Source organism: Grampus griseus (assembly GCF_964374135.1).
Source record: "Grampus griseus genome assembly, chromosome: 5".
Lineage (NCBI taxonomy): Eukaryota > Metazoa > Chordata > Mammalia > Artiodactyla > Delphinidae > Grampus > Grampus griseus.
In genome coordinates this window covers 116,029,299-116,041,940 of record NC_138998.1, presented here as the reverse complement: position 1 = coordinate 116,041,940, position 12,642 = coordinate 116,029,299, and the positions used below count along the sequence as shown (strand labels likewise).

Here is a 12,642-nt window from a genome sequence, read left to right as displayed (position 1 = left end):
GGTGCCTCAAATTTTTGCTAACAGTACTACAAAATGGTTTGGGTCTTTTCCCAGAACTCAACAGAGTGTTATATTACAGTATCGAATGTTACCAAAGCAATACTTCTTAATTCCTGACTATGCAGAGTACAAGCTTTCCTTGAAATGTTTCCTTTTTCTCTCAAAAATGAAAGGTAAAAATACACTGAGAAGGCCAACAATTGAAAATGTAATTACCCCTTCAATATTAAAGTTCACAAATATGTGTTCTCCTAATCAAGTGACATAATTTGCTTTCTCTTCTGATATACTTGGGTATATGAAAATTTCCCAGCAACCCCAAAAGTAGCTTCTATGGGATATTAGTTTGAAAGCTAAATTTTTCTAGTCATCAAAAAAACATTTTTAGATATTCTAAAAGAGACCTTCAGTTATAAGCTATATTCTAGCTTATAACAATAAAGAACCATTATATATTTAGCATTAGAGACTTTTATCTCAAAATATAGATGTTTTGTCAGCACTACAACCAACAGATGACACACTTAAAGTTAGCAAAGCTTTGTTTATGCTTTAGCCTGGTTGTAACAGACTTTATACTTAAAAAAAAAAAAAAGAAGAAATTGAAAAAATAAAAACCCTTACCATATTTGCAAGAATTAAGTTCGACTATGGTCAACTTTCAAGTAACAATGCATTTCACATAAAATTGAGAAAATGCTCAAAAAGGGTTTTTATATCTAGAACAATCCCTTGAAAACTTCCTCACACTCTGATCACTCTAATACTCCACACTCCTTCAGCACTTACAGAGTTTTCCCCAAGAGGCCTGCGTTTGAATATATATATTCATTTATAATTATTTCCTATCCTTCCCACGTTTTACCACCCCATCCAAGAATTAAAAATACACAGAGATTTCATTTCTACTCAGCAATTACAGCATAGTAATTTAAAGAATCTGCTGAATGCATGACATCTACTTACTTTCTCAGTTTTAAACCTTGTAACACTTGGTATTATACAAGTGTCATAACACTTGTAGTATTATTATGACACTACTAAATTTAAATGCTGAACAAAGACTATCTCCTAAAGGCAGCTGTACTTCTTAGAACTTTATGAAAGATGGTACAAATCTGTTAAATAGAAAATAACTATTGTCACCTCATCAGCTATATTTTTCTGTTTAATGCTAATACTATTATAATACAATCACCCCACTATATTTCTACAAGTTTTTTTCTCAATAATCTCAAACCAACTTTATGAACGCACTATCCAAATTATTCAATTATTAAATATGAATTAGCATCCTGGTTAGAAGGACAGCTCATTTTATCAATAAAGAAACCACAACAACGGGCAATTTGCTCAATAAGATAATCAGTAAGATGAAACCAGAAACTCCATCTCTCTACCATTTCTTTCAAGCGGAATATGAAAGTACTTAGTGCATATTTTCCGAGAGCTACACACATACACACAAAAAATTTTTTTCAATTATCAACAAATGGGACACATGCTTTCTGAAATCAGGCTGCTTCCTCCCTAAGAGCACCTATTCAAATCTCTCTTTTTGTCCATAACATTTTCACTGTTCCTTGTCAAAGTCTTGAACAGGTGTTAACATGTGACTTAAACAGTATTTTCTAATTTTCACACATCATCTTTAATGACAGTCTTATAATCCTAATTCTCCCCTGCATATCTATATATGCTGTCCCACGTCTCAAAGTCTACCATCTATATTGAGTTCACAGCTATCATTCTAAAATCTTTCCATCCTTTCAACTAGAACGCTGAACCATGTTTACTCAGTTTTGTCTCCTTCATTTTAACCAGCTGTCTTCAATCAAAATCTTTCTTTTTTTCCTTTTTCTACCTAATTTCATTTTCCTCCCAAGTCTCAGAACCTTGAAAGATATGTTATTCTCACATACTAATTCCTCCTCTATTTATACCACTTCTCTTTTTTCCAACTTCTTATAACAAGCTTCTCAACCCTGTTCAAGAGAACTTTCATTGGTTTCAAAACAGCTTTTTTACACATATTATCAAAAACAACTCAACAAACACTTTTTGAGAAACAATAACATCCTATTATAATGGTGGGACTACCAATGGTCTCTTTTAAGTTTAGTTTAGTTTGGTAAGCAAGAAAGGCACAGCAAATAATTTCAAAATAGCACAGTACTCGTTAAGACAGAAGTATGCTCTGGGTGTCAGAAAAGCCCTTGGTTCACTCTAGGGGCTAGAGGAAACATTCTGGAGCCAGCAGCTCTTAAGCTTAGTCTTATAACATCAGAAGAAATTAGGCTAGGGATAAAGGCTGGAGGAGATTCCAGACAGAAGGAACAACAAGTGTAAAGACAGAAGAAATTAAATAGCACTGGGTGAATGAGAACTTCCAATCTATTCTGCATTATCACAGTGTAAAGTGAGAGGAGGAAAACAGTAGAAAATGAAGGTAGAGATGTAGATAGGGGCCAAACCACACTTTGTCTTGAACTTGGACACAGCAACTGAGTCTGTCTTACATACATAAAACTTCTCCCATCACCTATTACATGTGTGAGATAGGAGTATCCTAGCTTTGGCTGACATAAGACCATTTTTGGAGCAAAAACACTAAGATTACCTTGAAATTTTGAAATTAAAATATTTTATCAATGAACATTAAACAGCATTTAATGTCAATCAATAGCTATAAACATCTATGTGAATGGGATCTTCCTGGTTGTTTCCTAACTTTGAGAAAGTCTATAAAACAAAATCAAAAATTCTCTTTAAGTACAAGTTAGTAATCAAACTTCTCAAATCCAGAATGCACAGAAATACCTACATTTTATATAATGCAGTTATTACATAATGAGATAGAGATAAATGAACATATTTTTCAAAACTCAACTATATAAGCATAAATTATTCACATTATAAAGAAAAATTAGAGTCCCGTGTAAAATTTTCCATATGTATGTATGTGTATATGTGTATTTATTTATTTTGTTATGTTGTAGTAAGCCTTTTTCCAAGATCTTTATTCTGGAGAGAGGTTGGAGTTAAGGGAAGGAAAATTCTGTTAAACAGTAAATCTATCAGTAATTAGAAACAATACTTTATCTTCAAAAATAATACTAAGATCTCTACCAACACTTAACATCAATAAAACAAATGACTGTGCCCCATTTAAAATTCCAGAAACTTTTGTTTCTTTAATGAGTAAGACCTTTAGATGTTCCATATTTCAAAACAATGAATACAATATGAAATGTTTTATAAAAGGATATACAACTTAAATATAATCTTTTACTCCTAAACTGAAAACAAAGATAGCAGCTAAAAAAAACATATGCGCCTTTCCACTACACCAAAAAGAATCAAAGCTGAAGTTGTTCCTTTTTTGTTCTTCACCTCTGTTTAAACAAAACACAGCTCCAAGAAAAATTTTTCATTACATTCTAATTAAAATATTAAGAAAGAAGTATACTTACTCGTATCTGCTTGGCTTCCCACACTGATGTATCTATCATTGCCAGGTAGTGCTGTTTGGTAGTAAGTTGTCTCCTCCTGCTGAGGGGTCTTGGCATTCTTCGCAGTAAGGAAAGCCACTGCTAGTTCCAAGTTTCCGTTACTATCCTTCAAATATCAAGAACGGAACATCAAATATTTTGGAATAACTCTATACATTCTCATATGATTATGTAATCTTCTCCATAACAACTAATACTAATAGTAAAAATCATTTTCAGATTTAAAATTATTCTATGTGATTCTTAATTTTACAGTATAAATTCACTGTAAACAAAGTAGACTATATAAATAGTAATTCCTTTTTCTATTAATTAAAACTACTAATGTAATGTAAAAATTAATTCTATAACTAATTATCCAATCATAACTTACACTCCTAAACAAATGAACAAACTAAAAAATGTTTTCTGGAACTGACCACACAAAAGGGTGAAAAATAAATATTTAAAATAGTACTTCAGCAAACAAGGACAATAAAAGATATTCCCTTTAGTATGTATGCTGAATGCCTACCTAGAGGCAAACTAACAAGCAAATATCAAAGACTCATAAGAAGAAAACAGCAAAATGGTCTGAAGCTTGATAGAGAGACACACAGAACTCCTAGAAATACTCAATACTATCAAGATGAAAATCCTACCCAAATTAAATATATAAATTGTATGTAGTTCTCATCAAAAGTATACCTGGACACTTTGTTATAAAGCAGAAACTAACACATCATTGTAAAGCAATTATACTCCAATAAAGATGTTAAAAAAAAAAAAAGAATACCTGGACAAAATTATTCTAAAGTTAATTTAGAAGAAAACAGATGCTAAAAAACTAAGAATTTTTGAAATAGCAAAATGAGAAGAGACTTGCCCACTTATCTCTATATGCTCTCCACAGTTAATGATAAATATAACACTAGCTCTATGACAGCTAAGTGAAACCACATTATGAAATCCAGATATTAGTAATGAAGTTATCTTTGTAACAGAAGGCCATAACCCATAATACTACGTAGGGCTTTAGAAGTTTAGCATACACACGAAGCATAATAGGAAGCCAGTGGAGGGTTTTGGACAGAAATGACATGGTATGACTTACAATTTAAAAGGATTACTCTGGCTGTATGCTGGGAATAGACTATAGGAGAGAATGGGTACAAGCAGAGAGTCCAACATTATTTGCTATCATATTAAATGTGGGGAAGGATAAAAGGAGAAAGAACAGGATGATTCCAAGATTTGAGGCCTGAGCAACTGGAAGAATGAAGTCTCCAACCCATCCTAACTCCAATTCTAGCAGCCTTTGAGGAGAGAAAAAAGTAGGAGTGCAGTCTGAAAAGCACCACTGTTTTAAACCTTGTTATCTGTCACAACCATTATAAGATACTTAAATGAATCATACAAAATATGGGTTTAGCATAGTCTATAGTTAGATAAGTAAACTAGTCGTAAAATAACTGTAATAACAATGGCTAACATTTATTGAACACTGACTATGTGCCAAGAAATGTGCTAAGGGCTTTCTATATACTCTCTCATACGATAATAATAAACTGAATGCAGCAGGGATCTACACTCACTTTGGAGGTAAATAAATTCTCAAAATAAAAAACAGTAAAAGTGCTAAAATCGATAAATGACATTGTGGCTCCCAAAAGTAGACTCCTTGTCAGTATATTGCTGAGAGAGTCAACTCATTATTAAACATCTTACAAATTTATATTGAGCAACAATTAAGGTTTAAGTACACTGTTTTCCTCCCCAGATACTGATAACTGAAACAAAAGTTTAAAAAAAAAAAAACAAAAACCATGGTCACACAACCTACCTCAAAGGAAATGTGGACAATAATTTAATTCTTTACATTTACTTAATTTAGCATATACTACGTGTTTCCCAAGTTAAAATAAATAAATAAATAAGTGAATTCCCCAAATTTGCCCTGACAAAGTAATGGGTGTAGCCCCACACTCAGTGATAACAGAACGGGAAAGGCAATTTCTGAAAAAAGACATGGAATGATTTAATCATATTTAGCAGAATAAAGAAAGGACTGGCAATCATCTAAATGTCATAATCATAAAAATTGAGACACAACACTTTTGCTTCCTCTCCAAATACTTACAGTGGCTTCATAACCATCCATTAAAATGCTCCTAACCGTACTGTTTCATTGTTTTCCTGATTGGGGAAAACAGTTGAAGCAAAGCTTCCAGTAAGGGCTTCCCTGGTGGCACAGTGGTTGAGAGTCCGCCTGCCGATGCAGGGGACACAGGTTCGTGCCCCGGTCCGGGAAGATCCCACATGCCGCAGAGCGGCTGGGCCTGTGAGCCATGGCCGTTGAGCCTGCGTGTCCACCGCAACAGGAAAGGCCACAACAGTGAGAGGCCTGCGTACCGCAGAAGAAAAAGCTTCCAGTGAAAGGAGAAATTATGTGTGGCACTGGGATCAGGCTGCTTGGTTTCTATTCCAAGCTCCTCCACATACTATGTGATCTTCAGCAAGTCACTTTAACTTCTCTGTTTCCTTATCTTTTAAAAAGGGGATAAAAATAATGCCTACGTCATAGTTATTAGGAGGATGAGTTAGCCACATAAAGTACTTAGAATAGCACTGTAAGTGCTTAATAAGTGCTAGTTATTATCACTACAGTTATGATTACAATCATCCAAAAGATAAATTATTTCTAGAAACAAATGAAGAACTTTTGGCACAAAATCAAAAATGATATAATTAATGTTGTCTCTCAGAGCAACTTGCAAAGGACTGAAGCTATGTGTATGCCTATAGTAGCAAAAATGTTGTACTGCTGTTAGCCTTTGGCAGCAATCTATAAATAAACTTAAAATGCAGTTCTAGTTCTTGAACATCTTTCATTCACTCGCTCTCTTTCAATGTGCATATCCATGTGATTTGACTCATCTGGGTGCCACTGTGTGGAAATGAGCATAACTTTGTAAAATATAACAAAACTCAGGCCCTTCATTTGGTGCATAATAGAACAGTTTGATGTTGAATGTTCTTAAGGTGCAATTAATTGAATGTTAGCCAATTTATATTTCTCCTTCTTGGAAGAAAAAAATGTTAACTTCTGATACTCTATTAATTTTCTCCCACCTCCTCTTCCTCCTCCGCCTCTACCCCACCCTACCCCACACCCCCAATTAAACTCTAAAATCATGTCTCTTGAGTAAAACCAGCCATTAGCACTTGGATTCACTTCCCACCTTTTTGCATGAAAAGTGTTTCACATGGAGAGGTCTTCTTTCACTCCAAGGTATCTTGGAACATTAGGCTGCTAAAAGCTAACATGCTTGAAGTTGCACTATGTTATGTTAAGTAAGGTTCTTAACTTTATAAAAGTTCTTTCCTATATCTCTACTACCACCCATGGTATAATTTAAAAACTCAAGTTTCAAATATGGTAGGCAGTGGAGATGAGGGTGTACTAGAAACTGTATGTCGCGAAACAGAGGCCATACCTTCAAGGCTTGCTGTAGTATCTGGGCATCGTTAATCCCAGTAATTTCTCTCAGCTGGTTCAAAAACGTCTGCTGGTGCTAGAGGAAGGGAAAAATCAAAAGTGTTATCTATGAAATCTGAAAATATACAAGGACAAGAAAATAAATGACCTTTGGGAAAAAAACAGAAAACACAAAATAAACTAGAGTGAAAAACAAAAAAACAATAGAACTTGACAAAGACTGAATAAATTTCATTCTTTTAGGAAGAATGAACCATACTGTGGTAGCCCTCATTCCATTCTCATGTTTCTAAAAGCCCATTCTTCACTGCCTAATTTATGCCTCCCAGCAAGAAAAGAAGTGATCTGCCTGATGGCTAAACTTAACTAAGGAAAACAGGTATTCATTGGGATACTTTAACTAGGGGATGAGACAACAGAATGAAATCCAGGCAGCCCTACTAATCGCTCCCTCTACCTTAAGTCAACCGGCATTGAGGCACCTAGGACGTTTGGAAAAAACATGCCTTTGGTAGGCCAAGCACTAGGTGGATATATTACACCACGGGGATTCTACCCTATTCAAGGAAAAAAAGGATCATCTCATTTTCCAATCTGTCATAAAAGATCCGAAGTAAAACTGATCACTTGCCCCCATTTGCTTTAAATCTGTTTATACTCTATTGATCTATATAATCGACTATACTCTACTGGAGAGAAAAAGAGGTAGGATAAGATTCTACTACCAAAACCGTTCCCTAAACTTCCCTAATTAAGAACCATGCTCCTCCCTACATCTCTGCATTTCTTTTTCTTTTTTTTTTTTTTTTGCAGTATGCGGGCCGCTCACTGTTGTGGACTCTCCCGTTGCGGAGCACGGGCTCCGGACGCGCCGGCTCAGCGGCCATGGCTCACGGACCTAGCCGCTCCGCGGTATTTGGGGTCTCCGGACCGGGGCACGAACCCGTGTCCCCTGCATCGGCAGGCGGACTCTCAACCACTGCGCCAGCAGGGAAGCCCCATCTCTGCATTTCTTAAAACAAGTTCCCCAAAACTGTAAGATGGCACCATGAAATAAGGAAAGCTCAATGGATATGACATGGAAAACAAGTCACCACTAGAATAAAATGATCTGCTGAAATCTTCTGTCTTCGCACTAAACATTCGTAGGTGACACTCACTAAATGTCACTCAGTGTTTCCTCCTCTAGCATCCTGTCCAAGTTCTAGGTAGGATAAAGGGCAAAGGACAAAGGGTGTCTGCTAAATGACTCTGTGTTCTTTAATAGGCCTTATCTAGTGACTTCCACTTAAAGGCCTCACTGAGCAGAACGAAGTCACGTCATGTGGCCACTCATACTTGCAAAGGAGGTTGGGAAATGTATTTTTCAGCTAGGCAAAAAGCTTTTCTGCAAATCTGTTGCTAAGGAAAAAGAAAAGAATGTACTGAACAGGCATTGGCAGTATCTGCCATGCCATCAATGAATTTTAATTTCCATAAACATCTTATTAAAAGCTGAGATAACTGAGACTAAAAATAAATTACATAATAAAGTATATAAACAAAGGTCATATAAAATGCCAAAAAGAATCAAAATAGTTGAATAAAAGAACTGAACTGCCAAATTCACAGTGCTGAAACATGAGAAAAATAAAATTCTCTTTAGACCTGTCAACTTTTCTACTTTCATTTTAAAAATTACTATTAGCTAGCAACGGAACCACGACTAACTTACACAATACGCAACATTACAAATTAAAGATATATACAAATTTTATAGAAATTCTCCTTATCTAATTGCAATGTCTTATTTTAGTGAACATAAAATATTTCAAAGATTTTACAAGCTTGTTTGTAATCACCCCTACCAGCACTCCAATCTCCATTCTTTACACAGAATATAATTTTCCTCAACTGCAATTATTCAATCGTGTATCAGGAAAAGACTGTTGAATACCCCAAAGAAATCAGTCATGTGTACAAATGATGCTCGCTATTATTTATAATGCTGGAAAAATGGAAACAATGCAAATGTCCTTCCACTAAGGAAGAGGTTCTAAACTGTAATGTGCAAAAGAATGCCTTGATAAATTTGTCAATAAAGAAGATTCCCAGGCGCCACACCCAGAAATTGTGATTCCAGGGCCATCTGGATCTGCTAGGGGATCTGTTAGGGGATCTGCAATTTTAGGAAGCATCTCAAATGATTTTGATATAAATGAACCTAGAAGCACAGTTTGATTTAAGCAAACAACTGTATATTTTTAAATAGCAAATATATAATCTATATAGCAGTTAATCTTTACAAAATCATATTAAGCTAAAGTGGTAAAATACAAAATTTTGTGTGTATATGTTAATAAGTACAAGGTAAGATGTAAAAAAGAATGTAAAACCCAGAAAAGTTTACAGAGCCTGCATTGCATTAGACTCCCAATTCTTCTCCCATCTCTGTACCCACACCCTTTGCCACTTCTCACCTCCTCTCACTAGAAACACGATATATTTCCTTGTTGTACTGATGATAGGCTTGGCCATGTGACAAGCTTTCATCAATGGCATATTAGCAAACAGTATGCAAGCAGACATGAAATGTGCTTGCATGGTTGGGCTTCCCCTATTGAACTTCTGCAACTTCCTCAAGAAGAACATAAGCTGGGTAGCCCACTTGTTGCCCCAGAAGAATGGGGCATGTGAGAAGAGCCACCCCAACCAACCAATCTGAACACGATGACAATATTTTGGTATGCCACTAACTTTTGCTGTGGTCTGTTACACTGATAGTTGACTGCTAGAGAGTATTATAAGAATACTGAGTATTTTATGAAGAGAAGCAATGTCTAAAACTTTTTTTTAATTAATTAATCTATCTATCTATCTATCTCTCTATCTATCTATCTATCTTTGGCTGTGTTGGGTCCTCTTTGCTGCGTGCAGGCTTTCTCTAGTTGCAGCGAGCGGGGGCTACTCTTCATTGTGTTGTGTGGGCTCCTCATTGTGGTGGCTTCTCTTGTTGTGGAGCATGGGCTGTAGGCACATGGGCTTCAGTAGTCGTAGCACAAGGGCTCAGCAGTTGAGGCTCATGGGCTCTAGAGCTCAGGCTCAGTAGTTGTGGTGCACGGGCTTAGTTGCTCTGTGGCATGTGGGATCTTCCCGGACCAGGGCTCAAACCCGTGTCCCCTGCATTGGCAGGCAGATTCTTAACCACTGCGCCGCCAGGGAAGTCCTAAGACTTTGTTTTCACTTAGTATTTTGTTCATCTTTCACAATAATGTCAGCTAAATATCCTAATAAAATAATTCAGGTGCATGGTTCTTCATCTCATGAATTTTGACTGAAAAATGAAACAATAAAGAGAAAAGGATGAGGGTGGGGAAGAAGGCAGAGTGGGAAGGAGAAAAAGTAAATGTATTTTCTTAACTAAGTTAGCAAGAAACAGGACTGAGATCGAAAGAGGCGAGCTATGAGAAAAATTCTAAGTTTATGGTAGAGAAGCCACCTCATTTGTCAAGTTTTCCCCTTTGTTATTGGCATCTTCCAGCTGTGCTTTTCCTATCTTTGAAAATGTGCACCTTCATTTCCTACAATTATATGTTTTTGTTGCTATTATTTCTGTTGTGATTAAGACCCTGGTCTTCTTTCAAGGTCTGCACCTTCTTATTCACCAAACTTCTGGTCTGATATACCCTGATCCTCAACTAAAAACGTCCTGCATATGGTTCTCTCCTCCTTGACTAGCGATTTTGGATCCAAGGTGGATCTAACCCACTATCATTTCTAGAATTCCTTTTCTGAGCTCTGAGGTCTTCCTTGTGTGGATTTCTTATCTACTAAAGTATAAGGAGGTGGGTGCAACATGTTCACACTGCTGGACCAAGAAGACCAAGACACAATGTTCAAAGAGATTCAATGGCTTGCAAACACTACAAAAATCAATAAGCAAACAAACCAAGACTATCTACAGGCCTTCAGATTCCTTCCTCGATGTAATCTTTACTGAGTGATGACATCCTTAAGTACCTACTACGTGCAAAATCCAGTACTATGCACTTCAGGGAGAAGAAGGCATCAGTAATTTCAATATAAAGTAAGGATCAGAGTGTTTCACAGAAATTCCGTCTCCCCACCCCACTCCCTGCCGTTCATCCTACGTAATGCTGGGTCTGTTTTAAATCTGTTTAAGTAAGACTACAGCATATTTAACATTGGTGTAACTTCTTGAGAATGCAAAAAATGATCACTGGCTTAAGCCAAAACAGAAGACAAGCATTTATTATGCTCCTGCTGTATGCCAGACTGTTTTAAGTGCTTCCGGTGTATAATATCATTTAATACACGTGCACGTGCACACACATAAACCCTCTAGAAAGTTACTCTCATTTTATAACTAATAGAATATTTAAGAGACTAATGAGTACAGAGACAGAAATGACTGACTTATTTTTCAACTTCCACAGCCCATGTCTCTTCCACATTTTCTCTATGGTATCTGATTTTGCAGATTAAAGATTCAGTGAAAATTGAAAACTCAGCCCAAAAATCCATTACTATGCTGACATAAAATACTTAGATAATGGTACAAGAAAACTGGAGTAATGATGACCACAAGGCAGGAAAGCTTTCTGTGTTAGGGGGTGAGTGACTCTTAAGTCAGTCCTTGGTTCCTTTGACTGAATTTCTAAATATAAACAAAACTTGGTTTAGTGCAAAAGAAAGAAAGACAAAGGTTTTCATCTTCAGGGGAAAATACAGTAACTCTTAGAATAACCTCTAAAAAAACCTCAAAATCTCTAAGAAAAGAAGAAAAAAACCCAATTTGATAGAAAATCCCAAAGTATTCATAAGTTTCAGAATCACATGCCCTAAACTTCAGAATCAGCATTGCTAGGCACCAAATGGTAAACATTTCAAAGTTGCCTATCAATGAAAGGATTAACTATACTACTGCCTTTAAGGTAAATAACCATACATATATCTATTTTTACAAATACCTTCTGCATATACCTAATTAACACTGAACTGCCTTACTTCATGTTATCTCTTACCATAACAAAAAGTTCCCAAACTTCATTGACAGATAATTTCAAGTACATAATATATCCTTCAAGTACATCTTTGTAAGACCCAAACCTGCCTCTAACCAGATATATAAGAAAAAAAAAAACTTCATTTCATTAGTCTTTTTTATTTTTATTCGTAATTTTAAGGAGGACAACATGATGACCTTTCATTTCCCTTCATATGTAATAATCTATGACCTCTCTGAGGAATTTTCCTACAGTACAACCCTTCTCATGACTTAAAGGGCCCTTTGCATGCCCCAGCTATCTCTAGCTTCACCCTGCACTACTTTCCCCTTCTTCCTCTTCCCTCTTTCATTAGGGTCTACAAAATACTATTCAACTTCCTAATTCAAAGGTCTAACCTTTCTGTTAAGGTTAGAGGTTCCCCTGACACTTACCACAGATTGTAATAACATACTATGTTAATCACCAGACTCTAAATCGAAGAGAGCACAAGACTTTCTATTTCGCTCATCACTGTGTTCCCGATAACTAACTAGTACAGTGTCTGGCACACAGTAGGAACTCAATAAATATTGACTGAATAAATGAATATAGCAGAGTTTGCAGAGGTGAACTGGAGTAAGTCAGATCACAGGGCTTGAACTCA

At 36.0% G+C, this 12,642-nt stretch overlaps 1 protein-coding gene across 3 annotated transcripts in view; it reads right to left on the bottom strand.

The window, feature by feature from the left end:
- USP25 (ubiquitin specific peptidase 25) overlaps window positions 1–12,642 on the bottom strand; it is a 138,429-nt gene that overhangs the window by 112,369 nt on the left and 13,418 nt on the right. For all 3 annotated transcript variants that reach the window (XM_082654330.1, XM_082654332.1, XM_082654331.1), the window contains exons 2-3: window positions 6,989–7,066; window positions 3,474–3,618 (exon numbers count right to left, since the gene is read on the bottom strand). In XM_082654330.1, coding sequence (XP_082510456.1) covers window positions 3,474–3,618; window positions 6,989–7,066 — 223 coding nt within the window. The remainder of the gene's footprint in view (window positions 1–3,473; window positions 3,619–6,988; window positions 7,067–12,642) is intronic.